The following is a 25197-nucleotide window of genomic DNA, read 5'->3' on the forward strand; positions in this document are numbered from 1 at the left end:
ATGCTTACATGTTGTGACCCAGGCTTGGCTTTCTAAACTTCAGGCTAGAGATGACACAATAGAAACATGACCTACAGAGTCAGCTGAAATCCAAACTGCATTATGTAATCAACAGGAATGTGAGTGCCAGAGTTTGTCGGTAACGCAAAACAGTTCCCGAAGATTTCTGCAAACAGCAATGCAAACCAGATGTTTACATAAAGTGTATAAAAAGCCACATGACCATTCCTTCCCTGCCTCGAAATTAGATTAAACCCTTCATATTTCAGTCAGATTAACTAAATTGTTTGTTTTCACTAATTACCGGAATAATGAATGCTATCCTTTTAAACCTTCTAGGAAAGCAAAGATGAGTGCTTGTTCAGGCAGTCAGCTATACTTGTGTTGCTGCTTCATCCGCAATATTATGAAGCTTGTGGGACAATACCAAAGAAACTTGATCCAAGTTGGACAGTTTAATTCAGAATCAGAATCAGAAATACTTCAATTATCCCAGAGGGAAATTACAGAATAAATGAAAACTACCAAATAAGAAGGATTTCTGAAATTGAAAAAGAATATAAAAAGCTCATTAAATTTAAGTCTCTCATCATTTTGGCATTTAGTAAAAAGAAATCATTTTGGCAATTATAACTGACCTAAAACATGAACATTTTAGTCCACATTTAGTGGCAGACAGAGGCAGACAACATATCCAAATCGAGCTGTTCATTTAAATGCAAACATTTCCAATCCATTGAGTGAGCCTATCTGTGTATATCCATGTTGTTAATAACAGAACACTTAAGCGTAGAGCGGTTTAGTAGAAACTTCTGCCTGAATTACATACTTGATAATAACCCAGTACAACTCCACAGTCTGAATGCAAAATGTTGGTATCTTTACAAAAGTAAGAAAAACAATTATTTTGCTATTGAAACCACTATTGCAGCTGTTACTATGCCTGATTTATTGGTGGTTAACCAAAGGAAAATAGAAAACATTTTAAGCCTGTGTGTAAATAAACATCACAAAAGACCATGAAAATTATTTTGAAAACCTAGGAGTCACCCCTGGTTTAATAGATCCACATCTTGTCTATAAATGCTGCAAATCCCGGACTGAATCAGTTGAAATATATTTGTACCACAAAGGTTTTAGAGCGCAGTGTGCCAGGCGGCGCTGTAATTTTGCCACATTGTAGCCCCAAATGGTACCAAATAAGTTTTACACCTTATAAAAGGGAATTTGGTTAAATACAAGTGCTTATTTCTGTTGTAGGACTGCTTCTGCATTTGGCATAGGCTTGGCTCGTAACATTTACCCAATGTATCATTAAAATACACCATTACACACCATAAAATCAATAAAATGAAGACAAATGAGCTCAATTCTATCCAACTATAACAATTTTATTTAAAAAAAGACTTCACAAAAAAATAAAAACATATGTAAAAAGAATTATCAATGGAAAAGTAAGCAATAGAAGACAAAACTCCAAAACAGTAGTCAAGCTATCTTCAATTCATTCCCACATAAACTTGCCTGCAGCCTCTTTGTTCTGGAGAAGGGGTGAGGCATGGCATGTTCTACAAAACAATTAAATTCAATACAATTTTATTTATATAGCGCAAATTCCTGATACACGTCATCTCAAGGCTCTTTAATAAGTCAGACTCCATCAGATCCTCCAGGTTGGTGAGAAAGTTTCCTCTCTAAGGAAACCCAGCAGGTTGCATCAAGTCTCTCCAAGCAGCATTCACTCCTCCTGAAAGAGCGTAGAGCCACAGTGGACAGTCGTCTGCATTGTTGATGGCTTTGCAGCAATCCCTCATACTGAGCATGCATGAAGCGACAGTGGAGAGGAAAACTCCCCTTTAACAGGGAGGAGAACCTCCAGCAGAACCAGAACCAGGCTCAGTGTGAACGCTCATCTGCCTCCACCCACTGGGGCTTAGAGAAGACAGAGCAGAGACACAGAAAGCACAGAAGCTCACATTGACCCAGGAGTACTTTCTATGGTAGAGAAGACAGAGCAGAGACACAGAAAGCACAGAAGCTCACATTGACCAAGGAGTACTTTCTATGTTAGAGAAGACAGATGTAACCCGGGTGTAAATCTCAGTGATCAAGCCTGTGTAAAAGTGAACTTCCATCCCCTCACTACTTCATAGCCAATCACTGTCAAGTATCATGGTCACATGTACTTCCACAGCCTATCAGCTAGGTATATTAGCTGGAGTAAGGAAGTAGGAAAGTAGGGACATGTTGGGAGAAGCAGAGCTGCAGGAGCTAACTACTTTGCCAGGATAAGATGGGGAGAAAAACCTGTTGTGAGACAAACTTTGGAATTGGTGAGTGTTTCTGTGTGTGGCTTAGTGTCATTGATGTCAATGTTTGTTGTATACTCAGTAATTTAGCAGCTAAACAAACGGACGACCATTTTAGATTTATACAAACCACATGTAAACAATTGGGTGCCTTAAATGTTTGTTTGAGCACTTGTTTATATTAGGTTTTCTTTACATTTCATGTTGACTAATTTATATAGTGCGTATTTATTGGATTTCATGGATGTAATTTATATTGAACTTTATATTTATATTGAATATGCATATTGACTGAAAATTGGAATTATTTATAGTGCAAAGAGTGCCATTTATTGAATTTGTGTGTGCACACTAGAATGTTTGAATATATATATTGAGAAAATGGTCCTGTTTTATTATTCAGGCCAGGTTTGATGGCGAGCTGAAGATCCAGGCCTAGAGCCCAAGAAAGATTTGCACTTTGCCGTGCGTGCATGAAGACTTTTGATCTCCTGCCAGGCTAGTAGGAGGCTCCTTGCAGCCAACGAACAATTCTGTTCTACCCTGATCTGACTTGCGTCAGTTAGGACCTGCACTGCACCAAGCACTTTAAAAGAACTTGCTTGGGACCTTTAACCAACCCCAGCTTGGGGTGAATGAACTGAAGGGTGTGGGTTCATTAATTGTAGAATTGATTAATGTTTTTTTTCTGTTTATTTTGTTTTTTCTTTTGCGCATTTTATATGGCCATTTGAATGTTTCACTGTTGTAAATATGTATATATTTGTCTACACTATAAATACAAAGGCACTCGCAACTGCAACCTTCCAGTCTGTCTGCTCCTTCATGAGTCTTATCTAGTTTCTGATCCAACTAGCCCATTGACCCGATTGGTCACTATTCACTTACATTGATTTAAAATGTACTATAGTATATTTACAAATATGCTACATTAATTTATGGCGAGCTAGCCAGGAGGAGTTTGTACAGAGCTGAAGTATTGCAGTTTGCTATTTTGTTGCTACTATGGACGTCTTTGTGAAATACGGGGTTAAAATACCTAATGCAGTGTTGATTAAATATGCAACGAACACAGAAACTGATAATGAAGTAGCTGATTTTCTAACAGGTTACGGATTAATGGAAAAGTCTGAAATTATAACTGATTCTGACTCAGATTTTCATAACTGCATAATTTTTGAGTTTGCGTCAGGGAGTGCGTTAGAGGGGTTGCGTGAAATCTTGCCGTACGTGTATATTTGTCAAACCAAAGTTACTTATGAAATCGAAGAACTGTCAGTGGTTTGCTCTGAGTTAGAAACTAAAATAAAAACTCAAACTTACCTGAATGAAATGAAACACATGGCTAAGCTTACAGGTCAGAATTACACAGATGTCCTCAAGAGTGTAGTGTCTCTACTGGGCCAGTCCATTACTGAACTTTGTCCAGCACCTTCTTTCTTGAAGACGCCTCCAGATGAAGATGATTTGGCTATGGCTGCTCCAAGTACATCACAGATGGCAACCAAGGGTGTGATTCATCTCAAACCAAAAGATGTCACTGCAGATGATGGGGAGCTACCACACGTCCAACCTGATCCTACAGCCCACTACACATCACGACCTTCCGGACCCTTGCCAGCTATGTCTTTCTCAGATATCAACCCACCTGGAGTGCAGAGGTATGTGGTTGAGCATATCATGAAAAGTGATGATAATGCAATGCACATGTCCTCATTAAAACTTAAATCATTTTCTGGTCGAACTCCGAGACCACAACATGAAATGGATTATGAAGCTTGGCGATCTGGCGTTGACCTTCTGTTAAAGGATCCTGCCGTGTCGGAACTACACCGTTCTAGAAGGATATTTGACAGTCTACTACCACCAGCTGCAGACATGGTTAAACATCTTCAACCAGATGCACCTCCTTCAAGTTACCTCAAAATCCTTGACTCTGCCTATGGAACAGTCCAAGATGGTGATGAACTGTATGCAAAATTTATGGAGCAGTTTCAAGACGCAGGTGAAAAACCATCAGTTTATTTACAACGCCTGCAAGTGACTTTGAACCATGCTGTACGGAGGGGTGGAGTATCGGTTGCTGATTTTGAAAAACATTTGCTGAATCAATTCTGTCGTGGTTGTTGGGATAACACCTTAATCTCTGAGCTCCAACTTAAGCAACGCAAGTCAAAACCACCGTCTTTTGCTGAACTGTTGTTGTTGTTAAGAACAGAAGAAGACAGAGAAGCTGCTAAAGCTCAGCGTATGAAACAGCACCTTGGTTCCAGTAAATCCAGAGCTAGTGTGCATTCACATCATGCTTATGCATCAGTTGAAGAAAAAAGTGCTTATGATGATTTGACTATCATCACCCAACAACTTGCCAAGCAGTTAGCTGATGTACAGCAACAGTTAGTTGCTCTTACAACTGCTCAGTCTGGCCAGAAACAGTCTGTTTTTCCAAAATCTATGCGTGTTGCCAAGTTCAGTCAGCCCCCACAGACTAGTAAATGTGCATCTCAACCCTCTCATAAAAATGCAAATTTACCACCCAAGCCAGGTTACTGCTACAACTGCGGGGAAGATGGACATATAAAACCTAAATGTGACAATCCTCCTAATCCTTCACTAGTTGCTGCTAAGAAGAAGCAATTAATGGAAAAGCAGAAGAAGTGGCAGAAAATGAACTCTCATAGTGCCCTGTCGTTAAACTGAGACAGGTTCTCGTTGAGGGGCAAACGGGAACTGTAGAGGACCAGCAAAGTCCCACCAAGCAGACACCGATAAGATGCACCAATCTGTCTCATGTAACTTCTGAGGCTACAGAATTACCACGAGGGTTGATTGGCTCAAAATGTACTGGTCAAGTAACAATAGCTGGTCAGCAAGTTCAATGTCTGTTAGATACAGGATCACAAGTTACCACAATACCAGTTTCATTTTACAATCAGTATTTTTCTCATCAACCTGTGAAACCATTAAATGATCTGTTACAAGTAGAGGGAGCTGCAGGCCAAGCTGTCCCATACTTGGGTTATATAGAAATGACAGTAGTTTTTCCTAAGGAGTTTATTGGCACAGATTTGGATGTTTGTACACTGGCACTTGTGGTTCCAGATGTTAAAAGTGGAACTCAGTCCCAAGTTCTGATTGGAATGAACACTCTTGATTCATTATATGACAAACGCCTGAAAGATGAAAGTGTTAGCTTTAGACCAGCCAAGCATGGCTACAAAGCAGTTCTCCAGCTTCTTCAGTTACGTCACCAGCAGACCCAAGAGCCCAGTGTATGTGATGTAGCACTTGACAGTCAGGCACCTGTTGTTTTTCCAGCAGGCCATACTATGGTTCTGGAAGGCTATGCCTGTACCAGTTTGCTGCCAGTTAGCAGTTGGGCATTAGTTGAGCAGCCATCCACTTCCTTGCCGGGAGGATTGTGTGTGAAAAATTGTCTGGTGTCATTGCCCAATCATACACTTCATAAGATCCCAGTGGTTATCACAAATGAGTCAAAACAGAGCATAATATTGTCACCACCTGCTATTATTGCAGAAGTCACAGTATCACCACAGCTTCTGGCTGAGGTTTCCTGCTGTAAGGCACAGCTCAGGAACACTGACAAAGTTGATCTCCAGTTTGAATTTGGAAATTCTCCGATTCCTCCTGATTGGAAAGAACGAGTTATTGCTAAGCTCAAAGAGATACCAGAAGTGTTTTCCCATCATGACCTTGACTTTGGATGTACTGACCGGGTGAAGCATCACATCCATCTTCATGATGAGACTCCATTTAAACATCGTGCTCGCCCTATCCATCCAAATGATATTGAGGCTGTTCGCAATCATTTGCGAGATCTTCTGGAGACAGGAGTAATAAGAGAATCAGAGTCACCATTCTCGTCACCGATTGTAGTCGTTCGGAAGAAGAATGGGGATGTCCGGCTTTGTATAGATTATAGGAAGTTGAACCTACAAACGGTAAAGGATGCTTATGCATTACCAAATTTGGAAGAGTCATTTTCAGCTCTCACTGGTTCACGTTGGTTCAGTGTTCTTGATCTGAAGTCAGGATACTATCAGATAGAAATGGAAGAAGGTGATAAGCCCAAAACTGCATTTGTGACCCCACTTGGGTTTTGGGAATTCAATAGAATGCCCCAAGGTGTGACTAATGCACCCAGTACTTTCCAGCGTCTTATGGAGAAGTGCATGGGTGACTTGCATTTAAAAGAAGTTTTGGTCTTCTTGGATGATTTGATTATCTTCTCTGACACCCTAGAAGAACATGAGAGTAGGTTGATAAGAGTGTTGCATCGACTCAGAGATTATGGTCTTAAATTATCACCACAGAAATGTAAGTTTTTCCAAACTTCTGTGCGTTATTTAGGCCACATAGTTTCTGAATATGGGGTTGAAACAGATCCAGAAAAGATTAGTGCCTTAAAATCCTGGCCAGTTCCTCAAACTTTAAAAGAACTGCGATCATTTCTTGGCTTTGCAGGGTATTACCGCAGGTTCATTAATGGCTACGCTGCTATTGCTAAACCTTTAAATGACCTGACAAAAGGGTACCCTCCTGCCCGCAAGCGTGACAGCAAAGCAACCATCACAATGAAAAGCCATGATGCAAAGAAACCTTTTAAAGAAAAGTGGACTGCACAGTGTCAATCTGCTTTTGATACATTGATTGACAGGTTGACGACAGCCCCAGTACTCGGTTTTGCCAACCCAAGTCAACCTTACATTCTGCATACAGACGCCAGCACCATTGGCCTTGGAGCTGCTCTCTATCAAGAACAAGAGGGGAAGCTACGAGTTATAGCATATGCTAGCCGTGGGTTATCTGCCAGTGAAACAAGGTATCCAGCCCATAAATTGGAATTTTTAGCTTTAAAATGGAGCGTTACTGAAAAATTCCATGACTATCTCTATGGCTCCAGTTTTACTGTTGTTACCGATAACAATCCACTAACATATATCTTGACCTCTGCTAAACTTGATGCTGCTAGTCATCGGTGGCTTGCCGCATTGTCTACATATGACTTTAAATTGCAGTACCGTGCGGGCAGCCAAAACAGAGATGCTGATGCCCTCTCCAGGAGACCACACTCCCAGACACCTGACCCACAGAGAGAATGGGCTATGGTGCAACAGTTCATCACAGCACATATGAATGAAGCAGAGGATGCTGCAGAACTCACCCCAGATGTGGTCAGAGCCATTTCTTACAGCTGCCTGCTGAGAGGCCAAACGCCTGATGGTCCTTTGGAGCACAACATTACTCTGGTCGAAACGATGAGTATGACCCCAACAGTTCTTCCTGATTTGTACATTGATGAGTCCCAAGGGTTGCCAGTGCTTCCATCACTGTCCCTTCATGACATCAGGGAGAAACAGAGAGCTGATCCTGTTTTGAGAGAAGTTATTCATCAGCTTGAAACAGGAGAGAAAATACCTCCAACTGCCAGGGCTGAGCTTCCTGACCTTCCTCTGGTGATGAGAGAATGGAATCGCCTGGAACTAAAAGATGACATTCTATATAGAAGAAGGCAGGATGGTGAGGTCCTATCATTTCAGCTTGTGTTGCCAGCGGAATGTCGTTCTGTTGTCCTTTCAAGCCTTCATGATGATATGGGACACATGGGGATTGAAAGAACACTTGACCTTGTAAGATCTAGATTTTTCTGGCCACGCATGTCTGTAGATGTTGAAACCAAGATTAAAACCTGCAATCGCTGCATTCGCCGGAAAGCTTTGCCAGAACGAGCTGCACCATTGATGAACATTCAGACCAGTCGGCCACTGGAGCTTCTGTGCATGGATTATCTATCAATTGAACCTGATAAAAGCAACACTAAAAACATCCTTGTCCTCACAGACCATTTCACTAAGTATGCTATGGCTTTTCCAACAGCCAATCAAAAGGCAAAAACCGTTGCAAAATGTCTGTGGGAGAATTTTGTTGTGCATTATGGATTTCCTGAGCGCCTGCACACGGACCAAGGGCCTGATTTCGAGTCTCACCTCATTAAAGAGCTCTGCAACATTGCTGGCATTAAAAAGTCTCACACCACGCCATACCATCCCCGTGGGAACCCTGTCGAGAGGTTCAATAGGACTTTGCTCAGCATGTTGGGTACATTGGAGCCAGAGCAGAAAACTAGGTGGAAAGAGTATGTCAAGCCACTTGTTCATGCTTATAATTGCACTCGAAATGAGGTTACAGGTTTTACTCCATACGAGTTGATGTTTGGTCGCTGTCCAAGACTTCCTGTTGACATAGCCTTCAACTTACCTGTCAGAGATTTATCATCTCAATCACACTCTCAATATGTGCAGAACTTGCGTTCTCGGCTGAAGGAAAGTTTTCAGCTAGCTAACAAAAATGCAGAAAAGATGGCAAGAAGAAACAAGATCCGTTTTGATCAAAGAGTGAAACCAGCCAGTCTCGAAGAAGGTGATCGAGTATTGGTCAGAAATGTGAGGCTCAGAGGCAAGCATAAACTGGAGGACAAGTGGGAGACAAACATCTATGTGGTGATTGGTCGTGTGGGTGATCTCCCTGTGTATATTGTAAGGCCAGAAATGGATCCCTCTGGAGGGACCCGAACTCTGCACCGTGACCTTCTACTCCCTTGTGGATTTCTTCCTCAGGCCGAAGTTGACCAGCCAGTTTCCACACCTGCTCGTAGGCCTCAGACCCGCAGCCTCCAGGAACCAGTGGAAGAACTGGAGGGGAGCCCAGATGAGGAGGATGAGGAGTGGAGTTTACCTGGGTTTTCAGTTTTGCCAACTGTGAAGGTCAGTGTTGAGGGTACAATCCCTACCCAGCCCATGAACAGAGTTCCAGTTCCTAAGACAGAAAGAAAGAATCCCTCACTTGATGTGGATAAGTCGTCTCTACTGGCAGATGCTGTGGATCCATATCCAGCCCTGGAAAAAGTTCCTTCAGAAGAAGATCAAATAGACCCAGGAATTTCACCTGAGCCTGAACATGTTCCTGAGCTGAGCCCATCTGAAGATTTGGAGTCCCATGGCCTGGTAGAGGCATTACCAACCTTGACCATATCATCACCACATTCCACTGAAGCACCTATACCTGCTTCTCAGGCTAGTGATAGTATAGAAACTGAACAGCCAATTCGTCGGTCTAGTCGACAGCCACAGCCAATTAAGCGTCTTCAGTATGCTGCTTTAGGCAACCCATTAATCTCCGTAGTGCAAACTCTTTTGCATAGTTTAGCTACTGCTTATGGTGACATGTTCACAGAGCCTGTCTTGGATGCTCCTGTATGTTCTAGTGTCCAGATAATTTAGCATGCACCGGCGTTGCATGTATTTAAGGGGGGAGGGTGTAACCCGGGTGTAAATCTCAGTGATCAAGCCTGTGTAAAAGTGAACTTCCATCCCCTCACTACTTCATAGCCAATCACTGTCAAGTATCATGGTCACATGTACTTCCACAGCCTATCAGCTAGGTATATTAGCTGGAGTAAGGAAGTAGGAAAGTAGGGACATGTTGGGAGAAGCAGAGCTGCAGGAGCTAACTACTTTGCCAGGATAAGATGGGGAGAAAAACCTGTTGTGAGACAAACTTTGGAATTGGTGAGTGTTTCTGTGTGTGGCTTAGTGTCATTGATGTCAATGTTTGTTGTATACTCAGTAATTTAGCAGCTAAACAAACGGACGACCATTTTAGATTTATACAAACCACATGTAAACAATTGGGTGCCTTAAATGTTTGTTTGAGCACTTGTTTATATTAGGTTTTCTTTACATTTCATGTTGACTAATTTATATAGTGCGTATTTATTGGATTTCATGGATGTAATTTATATTGAACTTTATATTTATATTGAATATGCATATTGACTGAAAATTGGAATTATTTATAGTGCAAAGAGTGCCATTTATTGAATTTGTGTGTACACTAGAATGTTTGAATATATATATTGAGAAAATGGTCCTGTTTTATTATTCAGGCCAGGTTTGATGGCGAGCTGAAGATCCAGGCCTAGAGCCCAAGAAAGATTTGCACTTTGGCCGTGCGTGCGTGAAGACTTTTGATCTCCTGCCAGGCTAGGTAGGAGGCTCCTTGCAGCCAACGAACAATTCTGTTCTACCCTGATCTGACTTGCGTCAGTTAGGACCTGCACTGCACCAAGCACTTTAAAAGAACTTGCTTGGGACCTTTAACCAACCCCAGCTTGGGGTGAATGAACTGAAGGGTGTGGGTTCATTAATTGTAGAATTGATTAATGTTTTTTTTCTGTTTATTTTGTTTTTTCTTTTGCGCATTTTATATGGCCATTTGAATGTTTCACTGTTGTAAATATGTATATATTTGTCTACACTATAAATACAAAGGCACTCGCAACTGCAACCTTCCAGTCTGTCTGCTCCTTCATGAGTCTTATCTAGTTTCTGATCCAACTAGCCCATTGACCCGATTGGTCACTATTCACTTACATTGATTTAAAATGTACTATATTATATTTACAAATATGCTACACAGAGCAGAGACACAGAAAGCTCAGAAGCTCACATTGACCCAGGAGTACTTTCTATGTTAGATGGTAATAGTGGATGATCTGCCTCACCTGATGATGTCACAGCTAACAGGTGTACCTTCTATGAAGAGAAAAAAGAGAGAGAACAAAATGTTAAAAGATGAAATAAGAACAAAAAATGCAAATTGGAGAGCAGTAGGAGAACTCAGCAGAGGGAGAAAACTAGATGCTGATGTCATCCACCAAAACATTGTTTACAACTATAAGAACATGTAATATAAAGCTGCTGGAAATAGTTAATATTCAAGATCACAACCCTGTTAAACCCAGAAATGCGGTGTGTAGCTTGTTGTGTACGTTTAGCTTGGTTCGTATTAGCATTAGCGCATGGCACCCATAGCTTTGTTGATGCGGTTACACACAGATTCTACTTGTTAGGGAATGGTGCTACAAAGACATGCAACACATCGTTGGAAAGGTTAGTCGCTCTAGTTTCATATGATACTGGACACAATGGGTTTAAGGACGAGGATTGGTCTCTGGTAACATTTTCATCACCAGGCCTGCTTTGTATGAAGGAGCTTTGAATGTCCTCTGGTGTTTAACACGCTTTAAAACCACAGGTTTTCACAGACAACTAAGTTAGCGACTTGTTTTAACAACATTAACATGAGGAATTTAGGAAAAAATAAATCAATCAACCATGTTTTACCTACACTTAGAGATGGTGAAAAATGTGTAACCTCCTGCTCAGCCCGATATCAGGCTGAACGGGTTAGAGGAGTTTTTAATAAAAACCTGGTGCAGACAGGAAGCCTCTGCAGAAGCCAGCAGGAGCCTGGCAGTGCTGAGGGCAGGATGCTCACAGCAGAAGGTGCCAGGCAGGATGGCTTAGTGTTGGTGCTGAGTCCAAGGAGACAGGCTTAGATCATACACCAGACATCAGAGATGAGATAGGCAGACAGATCTAAAGGGCTTGGCATGGCTCATGGTTGTGATACAATTGCAGGTTGTGGCCCAGAACTCAGAAAGCTGCATAAATGTCTGACAGAGGGGTTGCCAGGCAGGAAAATGCGTGGAACAAGGTAAAGGTCAAAAACATGGAAACATACATGAAATATTGTGGACGTCTACTCTCTAGGTGATGGATATTCTAGCACTGTCCTGCTGTCTGAAGAGAGTTTATACAGATCATGAAACAGGTGCATAGGATGAGGCTGAGCGCAGAACAGCGGAGAAGCAAAAAGAGAGGCAATAAGCATTACTTTAGTGACAATAAGTGTGCTATTTATAGAATTTTACCTGCCTATTCTGTTATTTTACAGATAGGTAAGAAAGATTAGATGGAGGTAAGATTGCAAGAGGGAAGGTTCTGACTATTGTCTGTACCTATGCACCAAACAGCAGCTCAGATTACCCGGCCTTCCTGGAGTCTCTGGATGGTGTCCTAGAAGATTTGCCTTTGGGGATTCAGCTTTGCTCCTGGGGGACTTCAATGCCCATGTGGGTAATAACAGTGTTATCTGGATATGTGTGATTGGGAGGAAAGAGCTCCCTGATCTGAACCCAAGCAGTATGTAACAAACCACCACGTTCAAACACAAGGTGGTCCGTAAGTGTACTTGGTACCAGACCACCTTGGGCCTGAGGATGATGATCATTTTGTAATCATATCATCAAACCTGCAGCATTACATTTTAGACACTCGGGTGCAGAGAGGGGCAGAGCTGTAAACCAATTACCAACTGGTGGTGAATCAGATGCGATGGTAGGGGAGACTGCCAGGCAGACCTGGTAATACCAAACCAGTGGTGAGGGTGAACTGGGAACATCTGGCTGAAGAACCTCTGAGTGGTCTTCAATTCACACCTCTGGGAAAATGTCTAAACAGCAAATTGTTGGTCTCTCATATGTATTCCCCAAAAGTATACCGAAAGTTACAGTTGTTACAGAACAAAATAGGGAAGAAATGGTGTGTAAACACTTTTACAAAGCACTGTGCTGCCCCATACAAGGCTGCAATCCTTAATCACAAATTTTGTAATTAATCATTTTTTCCATCATCAAATGACATCACTCTCTTAGCTGTAGTTCAATGATTTAATCCATGTAGGAAAGATGAAAAACCACCGCTGGTCACATATTTGATTCATTCTTTTGTTAGACCACCAGTTAATGCTTGATAAATGTGTTGATGAGAATGTGCAGCTGTATTGACTAAACAGCTTCTGCAGAAGGCAACAAGGTTTGGAATATAAAGCCATTTTTCATTAGAGGTCTCCTTCTGAATATGAAATTAATTCATTTCCATATAGTTCGCAAAACCTAGCAGATGATTGGATGAAAAATAAAGGTCAGATTTAATGCCCAGACTTTATCTTCATTTAAACATTATGCAAGACTTATGTTGGCAATTGAACATAATTAACAGTTATTCGAACATTTTTTCCCATTCTCTCTTTGCTATATTATTGTTTATGCTTTTTTTTACTCAGGAAATCTATTTTTCATTTCAGACAACTAATGCTCATAATTATTCTGATCAGGTTTGAGAAAGTAGAATATGACTCAGGTTGAAACTGGTAATAAAAATGCCACAGTGATGGTTTCATGGGGGAAAAGGAGAACTTGCATGTTCGTTTTAGCACAGGGTATATTTTTGACACATGAATCTGGAGCAACTGCTGTCATTCCTCAGCAACCCACTTCTTGTTATATAGGTACCTGGGGACAACACTTTCTTTTTCACATTGCAGACATGGCTCTTTGACTGCCGGTCTGACACAAAGACTGCTTTTGATTACACATGTCTAGCCTCTGGATGGTTGTATCAGCTCCCTACTGGTTTCTGCAGGCTCTGCGCTGATCGGGTCTGCAGGACACCTACTGATTTCAAAAGGGAAGTCGGCTACATGCATCGTTCATTTGCTCCACAAACAGTGTTTCCGGTTCGCAGCCCTGCTTATTTCTTTTCTCAGCCGAAGATCCTGGAGAGCTCATCTGAGAAAGATATTTGAATCAAAGTCTCACGTGTTCAGACGGCTGACCCTTTTTGTGGTCTTGCTGGCTTTCACATAAATCTCTTAGTGTTTGACACGTTTATAAAATGTGCACAATGTCTTTTGTTGCTCTAAAAAATGTTCACTAATTGTAAAAGGAGTTTAAATATTGGTTTAAGACTAGATCTAGACTAGTTATCTGGAACTAGAGTACGTTATATTACAAGATTGAAGGAAGAAAGGAAATAAATACACAGTAGCAACGGATTTCATGGCAGTTTCCTAACATCCAAATGCAGTCAGATTTATTTGTCTTTCTGTTCTGAGAGTCAACCATATTTTACGCACCCAGCCTTAAGTTCTCATCCGACATTGCTTTCTGTTTTCTGAGTCTCCTCAGTGTGTTTACTCTGCCTCCATGTCCAGATCTCTGAAGCAGAAGATTAAAAAACACAAATACAGTTTCTGCATATCTTCCTGTAGAGCCTGTGTTGCTCTGTGGATAAAAAAAAATAAAAATATAATAAAAAACAGAAATCTAAACACAAACATACCCCCCACCACCACTACGGCACTTCCCTGGAAGATGGTGCCATTCTGGCTTTTTTGCTCTCATCAGTGACAAGGCCATCATATCCGGGCATTTTCCTTGGCTTTTGTCCTGAAAGCAAGAGCACAGCATGAATAAGAAACCATTTTATTACACATGAATGATGGGAGCCTGCTGAGATCATGCAATATTACTGCCACATGAATAGGTCCAGAAAAAAAAAAGTTTACCTGAAATTAACTTTTCTTTTTATGGCATTTCTTCCTTCTGAGTTCACATGAATTACACAGCACGTCTGAGCCGTGTCTGTTGGTGTGTGTTAAAAAGATCCTTAATTATTTATTTACTCTGTTGTGATCATAGCTTATTTCTGCTTCTGTTTTGGAGTGCTAAGTGAAGCATGGTTCCTTTCTTCATGTTCAGGTTAACAAAATAACAGTGAACGTCACAGAACAGGATTTATGTAAGATTTAACAAGCTTTTAAGGACCCGTTCTGGATTGTGAGACAAGTAACCTAACCCTCATATTATATTTTATGAAATATGTAATAAATTAAGTATCAGTATAAACAGCACAAAGACGTTTTACCTGATAGTGGTTTGAGTTTAAATCTGACTGGGCTATTCTTACACATACATGCTTTGATCTAAAGCATCCCATAGTATCACAGGCTGTATGTTCAGGGTGTTTGTCCTGCTAGAAGGTGAACCTCCACGCAAACATCAGGTTTTCTGTGGCTTCTAACAGGGTTTCTACCAGGACTGTCCTTGATTTAGCTCCAGCCAACTTCTCATTAATTCAGGGCAGCTTCCCAGTCTCTGCTGAAGAAAAGCGTCCCAACAGCATGATGCTGCCATCGCCATGTTTTACTGTAGGAATGGTGTTTCTATGCTGATATGCAGTCTTAGTTTTTTGCCTCAAAACCAAAAACCTTAATTTCATCTGACCAGGGCACCTTCTGCCATGTTTACTGTGTTCCATGCATGGATTGTAGAAAACAGGAGTTACAGTTGAAAATAGTTATTTAAATGGGTTTATCATACTGTATAAAAGAAGTAGCTATATAACATAATTACTGAAGATCTTCCACTGACTGCCACACATGTTCACCGACGTAGGGGGTGTTCTTCAGCTTCTTCCTCTGTGAGTCTATCCAATGCCTCAGCCTCTGCTCATACCTCTGAGGGTATGGGGAATGTGTCAGCTTCTGCTCACATCATTGGAAGTCTGGAGGTCTCCTCTGCCGCTTACAATGAGCCGAAGAAGACTTTAAAATAGTATGCCCACAACATTAAGCAGCTCATTCCTGACAAAGGAAAAATACATATGCTTATAATGTTTCTCTTTGTCTAATTTTGCCCTCTGAGCCTTGCTGGTGAAGATTCTCAGTCATCCATTGGAATGACCTCTGAGCAAAATTCAGCTCAAATGAACATTGTGACTGTGCAATTAAATGACAATAAAGTCTGTCTATGTCTCACGGGTCTCAGTCTTCTCCATTCGTACCCTGAGCTGTTGGATAAACTTTAAGGAGCTACAAGTAAGATATTTACTGTAAAATCAACCTAAATCATTCTTACTTGTGACCCAGGATGGAAGTAACATTCCCTATAATCAATTGATCCTCTCCATCAACAATGTCTTAGTCAAGTTTTTCTCCTTTCAAACCTAGAGGTACGGTCCAGAATGACTTCGGTTCAGAGTGTAGCCCGTTTTTACTTCCTGGTTCCTGAGCCAATCATATGAGAGTTCCCAGAGTTCTCAAAGCAGAGTGCAGCATTGGGGATTTTATTTTGGTAAAAGAGCAGCAGCCTGCAGACATGGAAGCCAGAAAGAGAAGCAGATCAAAAATAGAATAAAACATAATATCCTGTGGAAGTAAACTTCAGCACAGCAAAGGACTGTTGAGTAAATGGCAGGTGTCCATGAAAGGCATTGTGTACATGTTGTTCCAATTTTAGCCACTAGGTGTAATTATTACTTATTGTTCGTTTAAGGAAATGGAGCAAGATTATGAAGCAGCAGTTAGGGCTTCCTACTTCAATCCTTTTTCTCCAATTCCCCAGAGTTCTGCTGTCTTTGGACTTGCGGCACCACATCCCCTGAACTCTATTGGGCTCGACCCTGAGGGTCCAGAGAACGACTCCAGAGCCCTGCATCGGCGCTGCTGGCCTCCAAGGTTCCTACTGATGCACCATCTACCTCCAGACCTGGGAAAACCCTCGGGTCGCCCAGCTGACATCTGGTTTAGTTGTTTTTTGGACCCTTGCCCTTCTTCCAAGATCCTCTCTGCCCACCCTGTCTGAGTTGATTTTTGTTTCTGTTTCTGTTTTTTTTAGTTTTGAGGAGGAAGTTCTGAAATTATTTATGGTTTTTGGTTTTGGGTCATGCATTGCAGTATTATATTTTATCACATATTGCCATATTAAATTTTTATTTTTGGTTTTTTTACATGCTTTCAAGTTTTTGTCTTGATCTTCTTTATCTCGCTATCTTTATTTAGTCATGTCATGTCTGGACCTTCTGATAATTCTGTTCCAGTTCAGTCATGTTTTGTTGTTTTTTTGTTTTCTTTTCTGTCAGTTTGCAATCAGTCAGCTTTATCCCACCTGTTTCTTGCATGTTTTCACTGCCACCTTAATCATGTGATTCAGTACACCTGCATCCTGCCAAGCAGCCTATTTGCTCTACCTGTGAAGATCCACTTAGATACCCATCTGTTTGCTTTCACCTTTCACAGTTGAGTACTGCTTTCTTGCCAAGTCTGTCTCATCTTCTACTGTTTTTTTGCCAAGCCAGTTCCATGCCCTGACTTTTTTTCCCCTTTTTCCCCCCTTTTATATAATTAAACCTTTTCTACTCACCATGCTTCTTCTGCCTGTTTCAGTTTGGGTCCTCCTCCAAAGAAATGCATTCTTGACTATATAAGAATTTATGTAACTTGCCTAATAATTTCTGTCTGACTGATGCCCACTGTTTCCTCCTCAATACTTTAGGGGTCTAGCCTTTTTTTCCACACAGGGTAACAACTACCAAAAAAAATCATTATTTGACTTACAAAAACATCAAAAATTAGTATTGATTATGATAATTTAAGTATCAATAACAAACCTGTTGTGCCAGAATCGGGCTGGACCTGTCCTGATGGTACACTTCCCACAGAGTGGGAAGTGGAATTTTTTTCCTTCATTTTCAGTGAGGATCTAAAATATTTTTATATTACATTCAGAAGCATTAGAATTAAACATAACATATCTCTTGAGGAAAATAAATCACTAAAGGAACAAATGAATATTAAACACATAGACTAGCAGATAAAGGAAGCTCTATAGTTATTTTGGAGAGAGAACAATATTTGTGGGAAGGTAAACAATTATCAGATACTACCTATTATAATAAATTAAGTAAACCCTATATTTTATGATACCATACCTGTTGTAAATAAAGCAATAGAGGATTTATATGAGAATTTTATTACTGCTAAACAAGAGAATTATTTGGCTCTTCAGGCACCTTGAAGCCAGAAGCTTCGATTTATTACCTAAAAGCCACAGAGAACCTGAAAAGTGGAATAAATTATATAAAATTCCGCCAGTAGGCCTATAGTCTCAGACTGCAGCAGCGAGACCTATGACAAAGCAGAGTTTATTAAGAGTTTATATAAATCCTTCATCTATAAAAGCTCCACTGATGACATTAAAATGACAACAACTAAAACAGTTAATGATGCAATTGCTAATCTACTGACTCATATCTGTAATCTCTGTTTCCCAAACTGGAATTTTTTCAAAAACAAAATGAAAACTACAAAACTAAATAAAACATTTGACACAATTGAATATAATAATTAGGATTATAGAGTATTATGGGGGTGGTTCTGGTGTGAATCATGAGCTTTCGAACTACCACGCAACAATTTGTGAAAATAGGTTATTTTCAGTCATCGTGCATAGCTTGTGGTGGTTAGTTGTTGGGATCGAAACAGTTTATTATCTACATAAGATATTAATATTTCCTGCCAGATTGATAATGTGTATCACTTTCCGTTCTGCACATTATCTATCTGAGACTGGTGCCATGGAATCCATTTGGTGAAAAGAAGGACATTAGCCAAAAAGTTCCAAGCTGATTGCACAAAACAACACCTAGTGCCCGCCTAGGTGGGCACTAGGTGTTGTTACGTTGGCCAAGGCGCTTTTTCCTGTTCTTCTTTCTAAGAAGAAATCATGGATTCTGATAAAAACAGATGTGATAGCAGCGGCTATAAGTGCTGCCATATTTATTTTGGTTCGACTGTGTAGAAGTCACAATAGCTCAGGTCTAATTATTATTTAAATTTCCACAACTACAGAACTATATCAACCATCTTTCAGTCTGATTTATTAATTAGTACCAGGCCAATTAATAACTACAATTCTTTTGAACATTTAACCCTCGGTTTCCCTCATCCAATCTGTAATAAGTAATAAAACCACTTCTATTTGTTGTTTTGTATCGTCCACCAGGCCCTTACTCTCAGTTTTTAGATCAGTTGTCAGACTTATTATCGGATTTAGTGTTAAACACTGACACGTTATTATAGCAGGGGATTTTAAGATTCATGTTGACACTGAATGTGATAACCTTAGTGTAGCCTTTAAAACTATCCTAGATTCAATAGGTTTTGCTCAAAATGTGCATAAACCGACGCACTCTTGGCTCCATACTTTAGACCTTGTGCTGACATGTGGCATTGATTGTGAAGAATTCACAATATTTCCTCACAACCCTGTCCTGTCTTACCATTTTGTAATAACATTTGAGTTAATTTAACTGAGTTCTACACCCCCAAAAGAGGGTTACATTATAGTAGATCTTTATCAGATAATGCTGTATCAAACTTTAAAGAGTCTGTCCCCCTTTTAATATCCTTGGTATCATATTGGTATAAGTGAATGCTGCTTGTCAAGACTAAATGCAATCTGCTGGGTTTCCTTAGAGAGGAAACTTTTTGACCAATCTCTCTGGAGGATTTGATTTAATTTGACTTTATGAAGAGCCTTGAGATGACATGTGGTGAACTGGTGCTATATAAACAAATTGAATTGAAAATAAATTGATATGAAAAGTCTTGGGTAACACCTAAAGAACATTACTCAAACCATTCTGCACGTTGGAGAAAATAGCCATTAGGGTGGTTCATAAGGCTGCCTGTCACCACCACACTTATCCATCATTAATTTGTTCTTGCTGGCCAAAATTCTCAGATCTGGTAGAATATCAAACCCCAAATTGAATGTATAAAGCCAGAATTAAACAGCTACCAGACAGCATACAACAACTTTTTGTTAAGAGAGGGAGGGTATCGTTACAGGGAGGATGTAAATATCAAAATCTTCTGTGCTCGGACAAACATAAAAATAATGTGCATTTCAACAAGTGGTTTGAAGGTCTGGAACAAACCCAGTCCTGAATTAAAGCAATGTTCAAGCATGAGGCGGTTTAGGACAATGCTCAAGCTGGTCTTCTTAAAAAGACCTGAGCTGGAAGAGGAACAGTGAACACTATTAGGGCATTTCTCAAATGATCAACACCAGTTCCCCAGACGGTCAGACAAGCAAATTACAAACTGAAAAATGGCACCATTTGCAACACCAATGATTTTGGAAGATGAGGATGTCATAGGAGCTTAATTTCAACATGCTTCGATTGAGAAGCACAGCGTCGGACAACTGAGACATTGGTTGAAATGCAGAGGCCTGGAAAGATAGCCGTATTAGTGGCTTTCTTTTGCTTGACGTCAGATTGTGTTGTGTGGTAGCTAACACGTTCCAGCATTATTAGGCCTGGCCAAGCCATTTGCAGTGTTCTCCCGAACAAGAATGTAAACCTAAACATTCTACCTAATGTTAATCAGCTCCATGGATTCACCACACTGGTTCCCCAAGCTATCCCCGCCAGAACCTGCGTCCCCCCTGTCAGGAGCGCGCATTTAGCAGGGAGAGCGAACGCAGTCAGCTCTGTCTCATTTCCAACCATCTACATGTGAAAATAGAGATGTTTTATTTTTGTTAGTGGAGAAAAAGAAGAGAGCTGTTGAGTTATCGTTCAATTAATGGGTTAAAACTGAAGGTTTAACACATCGGATTAGGGTCGTGTGAAGGAATCCAGAGCATCCAAAATATCTTCTTGAATTACCCTGAAAGGAAATGTCCTGCTTTCAATTTCTGGAAGTCAGCCTCAGGAGGAATGATTTTAAGTTTAATGGTAAAATCAAATCCAAGGTACTGCTATTGGTCAGACATTTGCTCGAGTCCAATACATTCATGGCTGAATGTGAAACAGAGGCCCTTAATAAATGTATAAAAAAAACTCTTTATTATATAGATATCTTGAGTTTGGACTCATTCTGAGGAATATTTCACAACATTCTTCGACACTATGAAACACACAATGCTTCTATTGCACTTAAAGACCTAATGCAATTGATTTCTCTAGATACAACCGCCTGTAAAGGTCCACAGTTTGACAACACAAATAAATTGAATATTAAAGTTTACTTTAACCACTCCTGTTGTATTGTTTAAGATGAGCTTTAAACCCAAACATACATATTCAGGTCTTGCTCAGGGACCCAGAGTAGCGGTTTGTGGCGGTTGAAATCACAACTTTTGCACTTTCACAGAATCTGCACACAGGAGGAAGATTTCCAAGAAACAACCAAAGTCCTCTTTAAGGCACTCCTACAAAGACATTTTTCTAGATCTTTCTTAAAGAAACGTAGGTGGAAATGTACCTACATTTCTTTTAATGGAGAGTCCAAACCCTCCAGTACTTGTTCCATTTATGACGACTTATTCTACCTCGGCGGGCCTCTCATTCATAACATTTTTTTTCTAAATTCCAATCAGATACCTCTCTATTAAAGGATTATGAGATTATTGCTGCTTGAATGAGAGGTGAAGGCGAATGGGGGGACTCCCAGCAGGAGGGCATGTACGCTTTGACGATGGAGTTTTCCTTTTTTAGACTTCATAAACCTAAGTCACGCCTTAGTCCTAAACCTAACCACCAAGAACAAGGAGGACCAGGAAAATCTAAATTTCCATGAATGTCCTCACCTAACTGGTAGAATATGAAAAATGGGTTCTCCCTCAGCTGCAAGTACAAGTAAATACTCAAACGCGATGAAATTCTAATATTCACCTTAGTAAAAAGAGAAGCAACAGACACTCATCTTCTGAGATACACTGTTCTTTTATAGAGGAATTCAGGAAAATGTATAGGAATACACAGCCTCTTCCAGATGGAGCTAAGTTTAATTAATCTAATACAGATAATGTATAAGTACTTATCTGATACATTATCTGCTTTCTCAGATGCTGTATCTGCCTTCATTAGCAGACAGCATGTTTAGTTCAAAACTCCCGATGTCATCTGAGCTTAGAAGCTCCACGTAAGGTTATATTATCAGGTAGTACAGGTGTCACTTTCATGCTTTATTATTACAGTATAAAAGATCTTAGCATTTTTCCAACACTATATATAATCAGCATAACAATGGAAAGTCTGATTTAGGAAGTAGAAGCCTGTAGGCCGCGGCTATTGAACTAAATTGTTTAGTAGGGCCACTGTTACAGAAGGCCAACAGTTCAGGAGCCCGACATTCAGCAACTAAAGTCTTTATCTGAAAAGGTACCTTTTTAAATAGTTTTATTTTATTGTATGAAATCATAAATGTAAAAAGCAGAACCCCAATGTTCAATTAAAAGAGACATCTTTTACTTAAAACTGGAAAAGAAACATGGAAAAATATATATCAAGTTTTGAACACTTTACATGTAGTCGTTTATAATAAACATTAAAATTAAAGGAAAATGCAGGAACCTCATGTGGCAGTTTTACTTTTCTCTGTCCACTCAGACAGTAACAGAAAAGCATAAGGCTGTTACCATTTTAATTAGCAGCTTTAGATTAAAAGCTAGTAGACAGCAAAGTTGCAGCTAATACCAAAACATTACAGCTGATATGGTGTTTTGAAGAGGAATATTTGAGCAGAACAGTGTAGTGACCAAAAGGGCCTCCTGGGAGAAACTGTTGTGTTATTACGGCACTTTGAATCGTCTTGTTACTGTAAAGTGTTATATAAATAAATGTGCCTTGCCTTACGTGTCGGTTGTCATGAAATTGTTCATTTGTTCACTATTTTTCATTCCTTCTCTATCTAGGTATTGGTGTAGTGGTGCTGGAGGGGCGGAGTTAGTTGGAGACAGTTCTGCACTATTAGTTAAGGGTCTGTCCTGTTTAGTGACAACCTCAGTTTGCTTTGCTTATAGTAAAAATATGTCGGCCTCTAACAGCTCTTTGTAAAGCAGTTTATGAAGTGCCTTATCTTTGGGACTGCCCTCGCTGCATGATGCATGAGGAAACACCTGAAGGCATAATAATGTCAATAGTAGCCTCTGTGCTAGCACAAAGACATGTCTGATAGTGGACTGCTTAAGAGAAAAATAAAACTTAACTAGCAACTGGCCACTACGGGAAAGAAAGCATCCAAAGGTTTAACCATGCAGCTGGCTAGGGGTGTTTTTAAGGGAACATTATTATTTTTATTATTTTTTTAACAAAGAGGTAATTTACGGGCTGAAAGCGGCCCATGGAGTGCCAGTTAAATAGCTCTGGTGTATGCAGTGATGAGAATTGGCACTACTGGTGTGTGAAGAAGATTTAGGATTAAGATGAACTGAAGGCTTTGCTTCCACTTCCCAATTATGTGACCTTTTGGTTTATAAAGTAAAATTTCAATTACAAACTATGAAGTTTTTGATGTGACAAAACCATAACATCTTTAAACGGTTCAAATACTTTAGCTAGGCCATAAAAGTGTACTACAGAGTAGGGCTGGACGATATAGGAAAAAAAGCATATCGTAAAATTTAAATCATATTGATCGATGTCGATACTTATCAACAAATTCAAACCATATATTTTAAGGGTAGCTTTGGCCATTTATGCTGTTGCTTAACAACTTATTTTTAGTTACAGAACACATAAACACTGAATTAAAACTCAACCCTTTATTTAACCAACTTTTTACCAAAACTGTAAGTTTTTAAAAATGAAAAAGAAAGTGTGCTCTCTAAACTCTTTGAAGGGGGCGCAGCGTTCCCGGGTCTACAGAGAGAAAGGGAGTGGTTGTACACTCCTGAATAGAAAAAAGAAAGCTATCTGTGATGTAGTTTTCCTATTTTTGCTTTCTTTTGTTTGTGGTGTAACATTGAATATAATCTCCTGGCAGGGGTTTTGTGTGCATATAAAAATAAGAGATTACCCGCATTATCCCCCACACCACAGCTGTGCGCTGTCAGTCAAAAGTACAGCCAGAGGCCATCCTGAAAAGTTTGCTAACATATGTACCATTGTTCTGCTTTGCATCAGACTATTGTCAAATGAAATAGTTTTTGACATGTTGTTTTTTTAAATATAATTTGCCATGTTGCAGTTTATGTCTAAACCGTGAAGCTGGAGGTTATTCCTTTCACTCTTGTCAACTTAGACATAGCAGTAAATAAGAATATGATAAATGATGTCCTACATTCAAAGATACAATTACCTATAAGTCTTAGGTAAACCTTTCTTTGATATTAAGTTGAAATGCAGCCAAATAATTTAATAAATTCCTGTTTGGAAACCAATTGTCCGCCCCACTAATTTTAGAAATCATAGTGGGGCAGTTGATACTACCTCCTTTCCCATCTGCAGGCCTTCTGTCTTTAAGAAGATACTGTAGTTGTGTAAAGAGATGTCACTAGAACTGCTCAAGTTAAATTTCACTTTAATTGCACTCACACCAAAGACATTTCAGAGTAGCACTCAAGAAACTCTTAGAATGATGTTTCCAACCTACACACACACACACACACGTTTCTCTGTCCGGGTGTTAGGGGTAGTTGTTAATGGTCAATATTGTTAGATAAAAGCTTTTCCAGCTATTTGTCTAAAAGTTCTTGGTTCATCTGTTTGAATATAGAAAAAAATAACATTTCTGCTGAGGGGAAGATGGAGCGGGAGATGGACAGGCGGATTGGTGCAGCGTCTGCTGTGAAGCGGGCGCTGTACCGATCCGTTGTGGTGAAGAGAGAGCTGAGCCAAAAGGCGAAGCTCTCGATTTACCGGTCGATCTACGTTCCTACCCTCATCTATGGTCACGAGCTTTGGGTTGTGACCGAAAGAACGAGATCCCGGATACAAGCGGCTGAAATGAGTTTTCTCCGTAGTGTGTCTGGGCTCTCCCTTAGAGATAGGGTGAGGAGCTCAGTCATCCGGGGAGGACTCAGAGTAGAGCCGCTGCTCCTCCACGTCCAGAGGAGCCAGTTGAGGTGGCTCGGGCATCTGGTCAGGATGCCTCCTGGACGCCTCCCTGGAGAGGTGTTCCGGGCACGTCCCACCGGGAGGAGACCCAGGGGAAGACCCAGGACACGCTGGAGGGACTATGTCTCTCTGCTCCGCTCTTACTATGCAATGGTTCGGATCCTCTTTACTCCTACTGTGTCTGCCTTCCTGTCTTGCTCATCTGGTTTTTAGAAAGAAGTCTATTTCTGACAGATTATGGAGACATCTGGGTCTTGCTCAGTGACCCAGAGTGAGTCTGTGAGAGTCAAGCCCACAACCTCCAGGACAAAAGTGCAATGTTGTAACCACTAGGCCACTGCTCCCCAGTATTTCTGATGGTTAACAGAGGAGGGCTATCGGTCATGCTCCAGCTCCACGAAGTTGGTGGGAATTGCTGCATCAACCAGAATGCCTTCTATTTGCACTGGAGAGAAAAATCTATGGATGACAGAGTCTGTGTGAATTTGGTTTAA

The 25197-nt window shown here is 40.4% G+C and overlaps 1 protein-coding gene across 1 annotated transcript; it reads left to right on the plus strand.

Annotated features, from left to right (window-relative positions):
- The first annotated feature begins 2096 nt into the window (after positions 1–2096).
- Positions 2097–9260, plus strand: LOC118566998. Its single transcript, XM_036150921.1, has 4 exons — positions 2097–2333; positions 2713–4694; positions 8948–9094; positions 9204–9260. Exons 2-4 carry the CDS (start codon positions 3315–3317, stop codon positions 9258–9260), a joined length of 1584 nt encoding a protein of 527 aa, XP_036006814.1. The 5' UTR covers positions 2097–2333; positions 2713–3314.
- The last annotated feature ends 15937 nt before the right edge of the window (positions 9261–25197 follow it).

Source organism: Fundulus heteroclitus, chromosome 19, assembly GCF_011125445.2.
Source record: "Fundulus heteroclitus isolate FHET01 chromosome 19, MU-UCD_Fhet_4.1, whole genome shotgun sequence".
Lineage (NCBI taxonomy): Eukaryota > Metazoa > Chordata > Actinopteri > Cyprinodontiformes > Fundulidae > Fundulus > Fundulus heteroclitus.

What these genes read in the sequence shown, in the direction of transcription:
- LOC118566998 (XM_036150921.1), top strand. Translation starts at nt 3,315, where the DNA reads ATGGACGTCTTTGTGAAATACGGGGTTAAAATACCTAATGCAGTGTTG. An exon ending in TTGCCAAGCAGTTAGCTGAT is followed by an intron (nt 4,695 to 8,947) that starts GTACAGCAACAG and finishes TTTCTTCCTCAG; the next exon opens with GCCGAAGTTGACCAGCCAGT. An exon ending in CAGTTTTGCCAACTGTGAAG is followed by an intron (nt 9,095 to 9,203) that starts GTCAGTGTTGAG and finishes CTCTACTGGCAG; the next exon opens with ATGCTGTGGATCCATATCCA.